Raw genomic sequence first — 15042 nt, 5'->3', positions numbered from 1 at the left:
TGCCTGACACCTATCATCCGATTTTAGGACACAGTGGATGTCTGTCTCTTCAAGCTGCAGTAATATTTGCCCTTATCAGGCCCTTACAGCTCCTTTGTGCTTTCTGTCAGTAATGTTTGACGTGTGTTCATTATGAGCATCTCAGTTTCTTCGTCTGCGTCTGTCCAGTCAACAAGAGGGTCTCACTTTTGATTTTTGTGCTCATATTTCTGTCTGCTTCCCTTTTCTCTTTCTTCCCCCCTCTTTACTCTCTCTTTGCCACACTTTATTGCTTACTGTCTCTTGCTCTCTCTCTCTTTCTCCACCTTGATCTATATCTCTCCCTCTCTCCCTCTCCCTCTCTCTCTCTCTCCCTGTGTGTGTTTCTGACTCCACTCTGAGCGTTCAGCTCCATGGTTCTGCTGTGACAGGTTTAGTTGATTGCCCCTCTGTAGGTAGAGTCCCTGGAATGCATCTTCGATGGGCCGGGCCCTTTAGGACATGAGGAGGTCCCCGCCCCCGCGTTCTCCACGTTGTACCCTCAAAGCGATACGCTGTTGCAGGTAAATGCCTGTCGTTGTCCCATGTGGTGGTTGAATTTGCCTCCATGTGCTACAGACCTCCCGTCAGCCGCAGCTCCCTTGGTCTTCGGACTCTCTCAAAATGATTTGTCATCTGACTTGGATGAAGCGCCGCCTATCATTTTTGGGGAAGCTGTCGGATTTTTCCATTTCTGTGCATCGTAGTATGCCATGCAAGCACTAGATGGCAGTGTTGCCAAAGTGCATGAAAGCTTGCAGGCTACTTGTGGCTGATACATTTTTTTTTTTTACTCCTTTTATATTTTAGCTGTTATGTTAAGAAATTAAGAGATTTGTGTTTATGTGGAATCTGGTCTATGGTTTGGCTTGGAAGCGAGCTTTTATTGAATGTGCTGGTAGTTAATGTGTCTCATTCAGCTTTTTTAATTTGACGAATGTGCCGAATGTTCAAATGTGGCATACCCTCTCTCTGTCTGAGGCGATTTGAACATCACTGCATAAGCATGCGGGCATGCACGGCAGTGCCCTCGCCTTCAGGGTGCATGGATGAACCGTGGCTTTCCAAGTACTCTGGAATCTTACAGTCACACACATTGTCTGTTTGGGCTGCCAAAGGCCCTGCGATTCAGAAACTCGGCTTAATGCAAACACTGAAGGTTTCACCTGAAACCACACATGTGAGATATACAGTATGGTGTGTATTTACAGGTATTTTGAGAGCCACGTTACAAAACTGTTTTGAGTGCCGAAGATGAGTGTTTTAGCATACCTCATGTGTTACCGAAATGTGTTGAAGCGTTTAGCATTGTTTGACTTCTTTTCCTCCCTGTTCAAATTTGATGTCAAATGGTAAGAAACATGGCTTCTCTTGCGAATTTAGCAGTACCTATTACAGTCTGTTGCCCTGATCAGTGTGGTGCATACATGAAAATATTTGTAGGTGTGATTTTCATCTACATCTAGGATTTTTCTCATGTGGTTGTGGTCACTCAGTAGATTTCTGCCAGGTTCTCATTCTGTCACATCAAAAGCACAGCTAGCCTATCTCAGCTAATTGGGGTTACGTAACTATGGCCTAATTGCCCCGACATGCTACCTAACAAAACACAAAGGCTCCTGCTCTTAACAATCGCAAAGGTCAGTAGAGGATAGCTTTAGGCTTCCTATTTCACAACCATTGTGCATATTGTGGTGTATGAATAAAGTGTTACCGCATTTTTATTTAATATTGACTATGTTTAAGTGGGTTCTGAATGCTGCAAACTCAAATGAGAAACACACTTTATTCGGTTCCTGTGCTGTTCAGAACATAGCATCAGTTCTCTCATTTATTGTAACTCACTATACTGATAAGACCCCTTTCAGTGGAAATGCTTCTAGACAGTGCAGCGGATTGGGTGATGTAACAAATCTGTAATGGAAGTTCAGACCTGAAAACTCCCCTTCCGGAGAGGGGTAATATGCTGGACCACTGTGTTTCACTTACAGACTGCAAACATGGGAGACTGAATATCATTGCAGTGAAGGGTTATTAAGCTTTCCCAGGGAGCAATGCGGTAGCCTTCATACATAGAGATGCATCTGAAAACAATGTGTCCACAGCTCTTGGAGCTTCTTAGCTGACTGAATGTTCTCATCACATTCCTTCTATGTGTTAAGTGATGCTAAGTGATGGTGGTGGTTCAGTCTTTCAAGATCGTCATTTTTAGAATCTTAATTTACGTAATAGTGCACATAGGTATATTGAATAAAGGAAAACTACACTTTGGGGGACCTCAAAAAAAAGAAAAACAAACTGCTCAACTACTGTGAAAGTAGACGACCAAACCACAATAAAGTCTGTGCGTTCCTGTACAAATGGGTGGACAAATAATGCTTACCTTACTAACACATCTGCAATATAATAATAATGCACGACTGGCAGAACTGTGCTTAGTCAGTACGTGCAGTCAATGGCTTGAAAGTGATCATGTGTATAACATCTGTAATTCAAAGTCAGTCTTAAAAAACGGAATGTAAATAGTGGGGGAGCAATGGCTGAATTAAAGGTTGTCATGTGTTTGTGGCATTGTCATCAAAATCGTGAGTTAGCAATAACTTTAGCATTGGATAGCGGCCACTTGCCCACCGGGTTGGCTGTGACGGTCAACACGACAGCTTTTCTGAGGGAGGAAAAACAGGACATGACCAGTTTTGTCTCTATGGTGAAATTAGTATGCCTTTCCTATGGTACGTTTCCTATCTGTATGCCTTGCCTATGGCATGATGCTTTAAAGTTCTTTAAAGTTAATCTTCCTTTTGCTGATGCCATCATGATGATGTTAATTATTAAAGTAATATACCTATTACCTTTGTGGAAAGAGGGAAAGCGTTTCTGTCTTGTTCATTGAGATTCATGGTCACATGCTCCTCATGACACAAACAGCCTGCGAAGTGTGATCTGTGACAAATTCAGCTTGTAGTTTACAGGACATAAAAATGAACGCAGTCTGATTGAGTTAAGTAATTTGAAATCATGCAGCACGCAAAGTATAATGGGGAAGAATTCCCATATTATCCTCCCAAATTCAGGAAACTGGTGGATACTTATGGGACATGCTGTCAACCTGTGACATTTGGAAAAAGCCAGTTTCTTGATTTAAAATTTTCATAGGATAGCATATCATTATTGGAGACTTGGTTTATAAAAATGGGTTCTGCTTTCACAAACCTGCAGGAGGCCTGTGCAAGCTCGACCAAAGCAAAGCCTTGTAGCTTGCATCAGCTGGGGGTGCATCAAAGGAGGGTGTGTGGTTTATGCACGGCGCTCAAGCCCACACCAGCAGTGCAGCTCCTGGAATGCTAATTCACAGCCTTTTGTTTACGAACACGATTTTCTAATGTTACTACACCGCAAGCCCAGTTGTAACCTGTTTGAGGTAACGGAGCTGAAGTGCAGTATTGTTGTCCAGCTGTACCAGGTAATGAGGATTCGTTTCTGACATCGGTTCTGTTCCCAGCCTTGAGTACCTGTGGTTCAGTGCTCAGCACCTACGTTGCCATTTTGAGAGGGAATATGGTACTATATTCAGTTCACAGTTGTGGGAATGGTCAAAAGGTGTTCTCATTAGAAGAATGTAGTAATTAAAAAATGACTAGCAACTATGTTAAGTATGTTAACAACTATGATAATTCACACCTGTAATGTAGCATGGCAATATATACTGATTTATGGTGGTCCCATAATCCCATTTGATTTGCGGTGTATGATATAATACACAGTATAATAAAGGCAGGTAAAATGTTCAATAAATGTCACTTCCAATCCGATAGCGCATAGTTTTAAAGGTCTTCAATAATTCAAAGCAGAAACAGCGCACGCATTACCTGAAAGCTCATGCAAGGTGTTGATAATCTCCTGCATTACTACAAGGCATGACGAGAGGAGGAAGGAGAGAGGCAGTTCAGGTGCTCATCTTTAGCTATTTAAAGTTCCCCTACATCAGGGCGGTATGGCTGCCCCTCCTGCCCGGTACCTTTGATTTGACTCAGTAGAAGCATGTGTATCTGCTCATGTTCAGTCCAGTCCTTTAAAGTTCCATCACCTTTCATGAGATGGAGTAAATGGCAGGGAGTGCTTTTAGCGCAGTATGTTTACCTGTATACACAGCTCTCCGAGTGTGTGTGTGTGATTGGCAGGTTGTGTGGGGTGCCTGTGTTATCGTGGAACAAACACTCTCCCTGGAATTCCAGCACAAGCTGCAGTCGGTGCTCTGACACAACAACACACACATGTGGGCACTGCAGCTGCCTCCGAGCCGATTTTCAATGCGAACTCAAAACTTAACCTGTATGTTTATTGCCATTGCCATTAGTCATTATGTCATTGTCAAAAGGTGACTGAGATGGCTAATTCTCTGGTGAAAAGATGTTTGCCTGTGCTCTTTGAAGAATTGGTACAGAGATAGTGCTGTCTTCTCTTTCAGCGAAAGCAATGACAGTGCAGATCTGTCACTAGATACCACAAGAAGATCGAGTGTAGCGTGGCTGGTCATTCGTGTCTCTGTGTCGCTTGAGTTGTGACAGACCAAACCACCTTTGCACTGCTGGTTAAATCATCAGTCTGCTGTGTTAGTATTGTCTTTGAGGTCTGTTAAGGTGCACAGTGAATGTAGTGAGATTGTGGTTGTAAGGGAAAATAAACTGTCGTTCGTCCTTGTAATAGTAGACATGTAGTTTTATGGTAAAAGAGAGGGAAGGGCGGTTCTGGTTCAAACCGGTGGTGTCAGTCAATTTCTCCCTTCCATTGAAAGTTGAGCGCGAGTGTGTGCAAGATTGGCTGTTAACATTCGCTGTAGACGGAACAGTCTGCAAAGCACTGCAGAGACTGTGGTCATCCATAGGCTGGTGAAGCACAAAGGCATGGCGTGTGCCGATTCGGGCAGCCGCTGAAACGAGGAGAAAGGGAGAAGTAATGAAATGCAAATAAAACAGAGGAAGAGGAATAGCGGAGGGCAGCTTGTGCAGTGTTCATTTTTATCTCTTTCTGTCTCTGTCTCTCTCCCTCTCTCTCCTTCTCTCTCTCTCTCTCTCTCTCTCTCTGTCTCTGTCTCTCTCGCTCTGTCACACACCCCTCCATCAGCACAGGAGATGAATACCAAGACTGATTAAAAAAAAAATTCATATACTCACAGAGCTCACGGATGGGATTTCAAAGCAGAAAGGAAAGATGCTAACCGCGCTAAAGTATTTAAAGAGGAAAGACTGAATGGAGAGGAAGAGCCCTGGGCTGGCTTTGCCCCACACTGCAACCCTCCCAGCCCCTCTCTCAGCCCCTCTCTCCCCGCCGCCGCCATCGCCTATTCGCCCTGCGGTACGGAGAACTTCTCCTCCCCTCACCTTCCTAAACGGTGAGGAAGGCGCAGGCACCTGCAACCCGCCGGCCGCCCAGCCCCCCTGCTACGCCCGCCGCTCGTCTGCCCCTGCTGCTCGTCCCAGCGAGGGCTGCGGCGGAATGATTCACATCTGCAGCCGCATCAGCCAGGGCTGTGGCTCCGCACTCGCCTGACTGAGAGGAGGGGGTGGGGGTGGGGGGGAGGCGAGTGAGGGAGAGAGGGAGAGAGAAGGAGAGAGGGTGAGGGAGAGAGGGGGAGAAAAAAGGGAGGGAAAATAAAAGCAGACTCTCAGGAAGACGCGTCTGCCGTTCTCGGGCGGGTGTATGTGAAACAGACAGCCAGGCGCTCCACGTCCGCAGGAGCTGTTACCTTTTCGTCCGCGCTACCTGGGTGCCCCCCCCCCCCCCCTCGACCCCCACCCCCACGGCTCCGCGTTGGGGCTGTGATCGGCAGAAGCGAGGGAGTAAAAGTTTTCCTCCTGCGTCAAAGCCCCCCGTTCCGACAGGAGCGTCCGTCATACCTGCTAGCCCCCCGGTTGCCCACATCTCGGTGCCTGGGAAGCGTGCGGTACACAATGCTTGCCTCCGCGTGGTACGCCAAAAAGGTGGGCCGCCGCATAATGAGGACCATCCGGAGGACCAAGAGGCTGCATCTGCACCTGTTGGTAGGTGTTCGGGCTTTGGGGGGAGGGGAGCCTGTGTGTGGGGGTGACTGTGTGTGTATGTGTTTGTTTATGTACGGGTGGATGTGGGTGTGTACGTGTTTGTTTGTGTGTGGGAGTGTGTGTGGGTGTGGGTGTGTGTGGGTACGAGCGGGAGCGATATTTGCATGTGAACCGGCTGTACTGTCGAGCCAGAGACGTGGCCCTGGTGTTCACAATGGCGCCCTCTGCGCGGGGTGGTCACCCTCTAAACTGGCTGAAGCAGCGCCGCGATTTCCAAAGCCTTCATTAAAACAGTCATTCTTTCCACATCCACGTTCAGTTCTCCTTCTTGAACATTCTTCCAGGAGAAGGCTGTCTTCGCGTTGCACCCCTTCACGGCAGTGCAGAAACCAAAGAGGAAAGTGAGCTTTTTAAATCCGGGAATAGGGGTGTCTGCACTAGCTGGGGTGGCATGACATTCGGGCAAATGGGTGACCCCCAGCTTCGCATCCACGGGTGCAAGCCGTAACGAGAGCAGCGCCGGCCTGATGGCGTGCAGGTGCGCTTTGCTCTTCTCTCAGCCAGGGGGCGCTGTTTCCGCTGGAGCGTGCTCTCCAGCCCCACTGCAGCGGTCCTCAGGGAGCACCGTGTGTGACGCAGCTGCCGAGGGTCTCCCTCTGCTCTACCTCTTTGCAGGCCCAGTGGGGTTCCTGCTGGAACAGCTGCAAGCCGATCGGCTGGGCGATCAGGGTTTTATCAATACCTTTAGAACCAATTTGTGTAGCTCTGGGCTGGATGCCATAGTGTGGTGTTTGGTTTGTTGTCAGTACTAAAAAGAGCGGGTTGTGAGTTTTGTGAAGTGCTAATTTGCGTTCTTGCGTGGTTCGTTATGAGTAATTGCAGCGTTAGCTCGCTTTGCTACATTGCTGTAATCTTTATTACTAAAATGTCTTTTATGCTGTTAAATTACTGGTAAACACACAAAAATGGCTAATTTGATACATTTGATGCTGTTTTTGAAGAGAACATTAGCTCAACTTGGATGAAAGTGTTTATTTGATGAAATGAGGAGTCACAGATATTGGTGAGAAACAAAAAGTGGAGAAATTATAAAGGTATGCAGAACAACAGTGCAGTGAATGCTTCTCTTTTGGGAGTGCATTTTATTTTTGGGTATGATTACGTGTTGTAATATATAAGCAGTCATGCACCGTTATGGAAGAAACGTGGCTTCATAGCATGCAGGCTGATATGAGCAGACCCAAGACTGAAAGTGTTTTTGTTGGGGGTAAAGATGTTTAGACATTTGAAGTATGTTCATGAATGTTCGCAGAGACATATATTATGTGTGTACCACATACGAATGTGCTATTAATGAACTAAGGCTTATACTTTGTGGCCTCAATCAAGCGTAGGACCAGTGAGAGTTACAGTGCTGTATTATTTGTTCTGTGTTACACAAGGGTCCCCTGCATCCCAGTACAATTACCATTCAAGCACAGTTACATCGGTCGACTTTGCTGCCTGCTTTCATCTGTTGCGATAAAAGTCTTGCTTTGCGTTCCTTAAAATGAATTTTGGGCCATTGCTTAGCAATACATTGTCCATGCTATCATGCCATTGGTTTTATATTGGCTTATAATGTTGGCTTCTAATATTGTTGACTCCTTATATGGCTTTTTGCTTGCGGTGTACTCTGCCTCACTTGTAAGTCGCTTTGGATAAAAGTGTCTGCCAAATGAATAAATGTAAATGTGGTATAGACATGTGTAGACAGGACTGGTTGTTTGTTGGCTAATTTTGAGGGGTGTGGCCTCTGGCTGGAGCTCTGATTGGAAGAGGGGAGAACAGAAGGCAGAAACCCAACATGACAGGAATGCTCTACTTGTGCTCTCTCTGTTGCCACCCACTTATTTAACGTAGGATTTAACACGGGCTGGCAATATTTCTGAAACGTAATCTACCCAACATAGGCCTATGTCATTTGTCAGTTTATGCTAATTGTTCTCTTCATATGTCATTATGTCAAGCAGCATTTGAAGGGTAATGTTTCAGGAATGAAAAACCCCTTAGAAAGAACCTGCAGAAATGTCTATTGGAACTCTGAATGATGATAACAACATCAGTTTTTATTACTATTAATTTGACTGGCACTTTAATAACCTCATTGAAGGTTATCATAGCAAGATTAATGCATAACACAGAACTAAAAGCAACATGGCTACAGAATAGCCTGTAAAACTGTAAATGACCATCAGACTGGAAAAAATGCTAAAATTTCAAAGTAATACAGTCCTGTCACTGTAAATAAGATATTTCTACTTCAAGTGACAGTCAGTCTTAAAACAGTATCTTTTGAAATTCATCAGGTGCATATATGAGCAGACTTTGACTTTACACAGAGCACACTGGTCTACAGTTGGCCCAGGCATGTCACATGGTACTTATGGACTAATCAAAGGCTACTCATTGAGCAGAAAAATACAGCACTGCTCACCTGAGCTTTCTGTTCATTTATGTGTAATTTTAAAGCCAAATGACTTGTGTCATGCTGAAATCAACCGCAATCACTTTCCATACCAACTCGCCACAGAGCAAATTCATTGTCGAATCCTCGCCCTTGAATCCACCAGCACTTGACTCTTTATAATGGCGCATTCTACATGTGACCTGTAGGTCTTGTCACATTCATTACATGTACTGCTTTTTGAGCCACCTAATAGACAGATCCCGCCGTTGGTCTGTTTGGTTGTTTGTGACTAAATAAGATGAATGATTTATGGGTGCAGTCGATGATGGGAGAACCTGCCGCTCTTGCATAAGCGAGGAGGAGGGAAAAAAAAAAAACGGACACGTTCAAAGCTGCCTGTTAATAAGCAGCAGTCGACATTTTGTCTTTAAGGCGAGGGCTCGTCTCTCCTCCTGTTTTCACCCCGGCTGGCTGTTTTGCCTTCGGGCCCGAAGCTTAAGATAGAGGCAGAGATGCTCGGAAACGGCTTTGCGCTGGCTTTTAGGTATCGATTCACACCCAGGAACCTCCCAAACGAGGGAACAGTGACGCGGACGGGACTGAAGAAATATGTGAAGGCAATGAGCAGCAGTGATGATGCACAGAAAGACAGGCTTTCAGGAAAAGGAAGGCGTTATGTAGTACGTTCCCTTCTTACCTGATGACAGACGCAGGCAGTGTGCGTCTGAATGCAGAATTCCTCCATGTCTGGCGCTGAAGGAGCCTGTTTGCCCGGCCTCTCTCAGCAGGAGAGCCTTGAAAGCCCTTATTATTTTGCATAACGTGTGGCTGTCGTCGAGAGGAATACTACGTGTCCGTCGGCAGATAGCTAATTAAATCAGGCCCGCTAGGCTCCTATATCGGAAGCTGTACATCTTCTGTGCAAGGTTCGATGTCAGGAATTGCTCTTTAGAAAGTGGATTAAGCACTGTGCATTGCTGTAGCAGTTAAACCATTATGCTTTTAAAAAAACATGGATTCTGTATGTCCTTAGCTGTGTTCCCTCCTTTTGTAAACTGCCACTTGTGTTCATGCAGAAAAACTGCATCTGGTAGTGTTTTGCAGTGTTTATAATGAAATTGTGAAATATGTTTATTGGTGCTCCATTGATAATCCCCTCAATAAATCATATTGCCATTAATCAAGGCCTGCAATGTTGGAATGGGTTTTCTTGACCTGTTAGACAAGGCCCTACGTACAGTGCAACCCTGCCATTGATAGATAAGCCCTTTTTAGCCTATAGCTATGTAAATCTAGTCAGTATGGGAATTGTGTCACGTCCCTTAAAGAACTAAACATTTGATAGTTGCAGTTGTGAAATTCTTCCTTTTTAATTTCACATGCAGCAGCTGTGATAGCCTTTGAAAGGACTTAAAAATAAAAAATTAATGAGTTTATAGCAAGTATTTTTATTTTAGGCAATGCATACATGATTACCTGTACGATGGTCCTTTTGAACAATGCAACTAGTGGTATTACAGGATACAGCAGGTTTGCAACCATTGAAACTTACCGTTCAGTCAGTTTGTAGGTCCTAGTTTACATGGCTGCTTAATTTTTACTGGCATTAAAGTTAACCCCCTGATGTCAGAGGGCAAATATTCAGAAGACAGGAACCGCTTAAACAGTCTCTGTCCAATGAATAATGCAGAGTGTCAATATTAAACGTGTACTTTTGAACTCTGATAGTTGCCTTCTGTATGTACTGAGGGGAATTGTCTTCAGTGAATTATGGGACGAGTTTGTCACTTGTGAATAATGTCCTCCATTTAGGAGACAGTGCTGTTGGAGAGTGCATGTGGGGTGATGGTGTGGTGGTGTCCTGTGTGGCTTTAAAGCAGCATGGAGCTGTAAAACCCTCCGCTTTATGGACATCTCAACACATTAGCTGCACTGGAGCCTGGGAAATGTGTCTCAGCTAAATGGATCTGGCCTAAAACCCCATCGCTTTTGCATTGCACCACTCCAGGCCAACGCCCAAGACCGGTCCCTTGTAACCTTACAGATTTCACAGGACTGAAAGCTGTACTATCAGGGTAGGAACACAAGTCAGTGTTTGATATTACTCATAATATCATGTTTTAAAAAGAGAAAAAACAACTTGTGTTTCTTAATTAGTTACAACTGGTATACAGAATTTTTGGAGAAGCAAATATTTATTTAAGGATGAACCCCAGGGAACCCCGAGCACACACCAAATCAAAGGCCCGTACACGGCTGGTGAATAAATACTTAAAATATCTGAGGGAGTATTTTTAAGTAAAGTCTGTGTGCCTTTTCCCCTTTTCCACCCAGTTTGAAGTCCTCAGTTGTACTACAATACTGGCCTCTTCACACACCCTCTGTGCTTGTGAATGCGGTTTGAAGCCACATCTCATCTCACATGTCTCCTTCAAATGCAGCCAATGGCTGTTTTCCATTTGAGATGTCCCACAGTGCACTGCAGTGAAGCAAACAACAATTGGAGGATAGCCGCATCTCTGCTGATGTAATCTGAATGTTTTTAAAATGTGTTTATTTTCCAGTATTATGGATTAAGCATTTAGCAACAGTGGCTACCAGTCCTGCAGTTTCCTTATGGTGTAAGTGCACCATAGAGACATGCAAAATTCATGTTTTACGTGTTGCACGGAAACAAATTTTAGTGTGTCAAAAAATGTGACCGACTAAGCCCGTAAAATGTCAAATATCCATAGCTACCATACTTTTAGGATACGATTCAAAGCAAGACGTCTGCTGTAGCTACCTGCAAGCGGATGAGTGAGAAAGAGCCCTTCTTCTGTAGCCAATTACCTCCCCTTTACTGCCAGAGGCATCTTGCGCACCAACACTCTACTATAATGTTTTAATTGTCAAGGAGCTGCAAGACAGGTAGTGTGGCCCACCGCTGGTAAGGGACCTTAAATCAGTATGTGAGACAGTCAGGACCACTGCAGTGCTCTCATTAAACATGCATACTACTATGATTTTAGTTAATTGGGAATGCATTATTGATTCCCTGCAATGTTTTAAGGTCAGATATTAATTTGAAGGCGGAATTCGTATTCAGAAGTTGAGCCGAGCCTGTCTTTTGTGTATTGGTGTGTGTTTGTAGACCCGGAATGTCCAGACTTACAAGTGATGGTGTTGGTGATTGTTTTTTTTATTCTGGGTTTGAGACAAGAAAGCTCAATTAAAGCTCAGAGCAGATCAGCTGCGCCTGGAACAGGTCACAAGGGTCTGCACATTTTCTTTTGCTCCTTGGCAAATCCAGGGTGACAGGAGACCTATTGGGAGACATTAAGAGCATCCGTTCATTCAGATCGCTCCCCCCAGACGGATTGCTAGTCCCTGTGCAGGTTGTGTTTTGCTCAATTGAATTGAGAGTCATGTGTGGGTTAACGTGGTGCTCGACTGAAACGGTTCAGCATAAACTAGCTGCGCCATAATAACGATGTTGATGTTGAGTTCAAATCCACAGAGAGATTGTTTTTTATAAATTGAATGGCTGTGAATATTATGATCATAGAAAATTGCCTTCTTTAAAAAAAAAAAAAAAAAAATCTCTGCTTCATAAAATTGCTAGCAGAACCATTAAAGTGGTTATGATTACTGTATCTAAAACTCAGCTGTAATTTTCATTTCATCAGAGCTGACCTCGGGGTTCTCCCTGTGTTGCAGGTGGCAGAAGATGAGAATAAAGCAGAGGGATGGTAGTTGAGGCAGTCAATCCTATTTTTATGCAAGCCCACTGAGTATATTTAGACTGTGGAAAGAGAGGCAGGACAGGAGCTTCGTAGGGACTCCTGCTCGCTGTATTTGATGTGAGAGCAGTTGCCATGGATTTGGTCCCGGGGGAGATGGAGGCATAGGCTGTGACAATATCTGCTAACTCATTTGACACCTGTGGCACACCTGTGGGTAGTATTCATCAGGGAGGGTGTATCTTCGCTGTGTGTTGACTCTAAAAGATCAGCCGCACCATGGAAACCAAAAGGCATACGTAACGATTTTTTACACAGGCATGTGTGCAGATATTTTTATGTTTCTCTCTCTCTCTCTCTCTCTCTTTCTTTTTTTTTTTTTAAAACCCAAACGGCACAGCCTGTTGTTTTCCATTCTGCATTGGCTGTGTGTGGGAGATGAGAACGCTGCAGTATCTGTAAAGCTAATGCATAGCTGGAGGAATACTCAGGCAAAATGGGGACTGTCTTTTACCTGGATTAAACTGCTCTGCCAGGATTTGTCCTTTTCATCTGAACGCGAGAAGCTTGTTTTACTGTTCTTTTGTTGCCGGCTTCCAGGAAATCTGTTTTATGAGGCCTTTCACTGGGATTAAGTGCTGTAGTTGTGTCATTTTGAGAGGGATACAGGGCCTAAGCAGTGTCTGTAATATCATTTAAACCCAGGCTAGGTTTTTTTTTTTCTTTCTTTCTTTCCACCTGAACTGGATGGGTGCAGGACGAAAATCGATGGCTGTGCAAAAGCTTTCTTGTGGTCTGCACTGACCAGATGACTTGCAGTAAGATGTAACACTTTTTTTTTGACTGCAAGAGGAGGATTGTGGTGGAGGTAAAACAAGACGGCACCCGTAAGTCTCTATGGAGTGCCTCCCCTGTTTGAACGGACCATTTATATTTAATGTGTGTGGCAATCTTCCTTCCGCTTTTTGAGGAGGGGCAGTGATTGAAGCCCGGTAATTTGCATTCTTAGTTTTCCCAGCCCATTAGATTAGCAAACCCTGGAGATCTCGCCAGTCCAATGGCTGCAGCATCCTAGCTGATAATTTAAGATCACTTCCTGCCTCTCCAGCTCTCTGGAGTTCTTGTTGTTATCCCTTCTACTTGCGGTCACAAGAAGCAGCGTTTGATTCCGACGGGGTTTGAAGATCCTTAGCGAGAGAGGGGAAAGTTGCGTAGAGGTACTGAGGACACCTCGCTCTGTCATATATTCTGCTCTTAGAAGAGCAGTTGAACATGAGAGCTCTGATACCATATCCCTCTCTTTGAGGAAGAGGGACTGAACTTGCGCTGGTAGCTTGCCGGATTTTTACCATCAAGTTTAGGAATTCATCTTGGGGGAGGGGGGGTGTTTTCTGGAGTGGCGAAATTAGCGGGAGGATGCTGTAACCTGATCAGAGAGACCGCTTTCCTCTCGCTTCCCAATCACCTCCGCCGCCCAGCAGCTCCGCCGTAGCACGAGCTGCAGCCCGAGAAGAGAGAACTCGGCGGCACTTGTGCACGCCCGCCGCCCAGGGATGAATTACATCTTCGGCAACAACACTCTGTACCCCAGGAGCAACCGCGGCAATGCGGGCTCCGGTCAGGGCTCGGCGTCGGCGGGGCCGAAGCTGAAGCACTGGGCCAAGCGCAGTTCCACGGAGGAGGCGCCCTCCCGCTGGCAGCAGCTGCTCGACTTCTTCACCCGCCGCAACGCCTTCACCGACTGCATCACGGCTGGGGCCAGCCAGGTAACAGCCTTCACCCACCTGCTAACACCTGTCTCCAGCCACCAGTGGGAGTCCCTCCCCATGCAAGGAGGGACATGTTCCAGCTTCCATTTTGGGAGGTTTTTTTTTTTTTTTTTTAAATACAAGGGCCGGTTTCTACTCGTGGTTGTAAGTTTTTCAGTCAAGTCATTTCTAAGAGTAATTAGGAAGTATTCAAGGTTTTTTTTTTTTCTATAAAAAGCATTTTCATTTATCAGAGGTGGTTCTTGGAGGGGTTTGTCATGTTTTGATTGCATGCTTTCACTTTGACACCCAGTCTTGGAAGCGACTGCTGTTAACTGCAGCGTGGAGTTTTTTTTTCTGCGAGGTAAAGGGTGAGAGGAATGACTCATTCTAGAGGTTTAACGGCTTTACACAGTGAGATGATTACAGTAGAGTCAAGCAAATATCAGTGCAAACAGTATTCTGCAAAAGCAAAAGTCCAGTTCCATTCATTCTGTGCAGTAGGTGCAAGACTATGCTGCAGCCCTTATTTTATGGATTATTGACCACAATTATAATGACATGATGAAAGCAAGTTAAAGATCATGGTTGATTTATGTATGTAATTTTCTGCACTGAAGCTGATTGAGGATACATTAGCATAGTCTGAATGTTTTTTTTAATCTTGTGTAATCCGGCCACACTGCAAGTAGTTATCTAAGTGAGGCCTGGATACATGACTCTGCTGTTCTAATGCTCTGTTAATTTGCTCTAAACCAAGCCAAGCTGCACCCTTTGAATTAAAATCTTAACCTGTAAGATTGTGCCCGTGCCTATGCCTGGTTAGTTGTCTCTGAAATATTGAAGCATAAGAAAAGCGCTGAGTTACAGTGTGGGTGTTGTAGAACTTTGCTTTTGAATAAAAGCTGTGCGATGCACAGTCAGCCTCTGTTCAGTGTGCTAAGAAAAAAGGGCCAAAGCCAGCCCACTGAGATACCATCTCCAAGCTCAACACCTCTGTTTTTAACAGGTTAAATTCCATGTCCTGCTTTGGAATTCACTGACTCCTTTAAAAACCCAACAGG

General features: G+C 45.0%; 1 protein-coding gene across 14 annotated transcripts in view; it reads left to right on the top strand.

The window, feature by feature from the left end:
* Positions 1–15042, top strand: part of LOC118795688 (discs large homolog 1-like protein) — a 149368-nt gene that overhangs the window by 68679 nt on the left and 65647 nt on the right. For 8 of the 14 annotated variants that reach the window (XM_036554354.1, XM_036554352.1, XM_036554355.1 and 5 more), the window contains one exon: positions 435–542. The exons of 3 other annotated variants lie outside the window; for them this stretch is intronic. In XM_036554354.1, coding sequence (XP_036410247.1) covers positions 435–542 — 108 coding nt within the window. Of the gene's footprint in view, positions 1–434; positions 543–6009; positions 6060–13396; positions 13997–15042 lie in introns of those variants that run through there. 3 more of the 14 variants (XM_036554367.1, XM_036554363.1, XM_036554365.1) reach the window with 2 other exon arrangements.

The sequence above is a fragment of the Megalops cyprinoides genome, chromosome 20, assembly GCF_013368585.1.
Source record: "Megalops cyprinoides isolate fMegCyp1 chromosome 20, fMegCyp1.pri, whole genome shotgun sequence".
Lineage (NCBI taxonomy): Eukaryota > Metazoa > Chordata > Actinopteri > Elopiformes > Megalopidae > Megalops > Megalops cyprinoides.
Note: the sequence above shows the minus strand (reverse complement) of the source record. Positions and strands in the feature narration are given on the sequence as shown.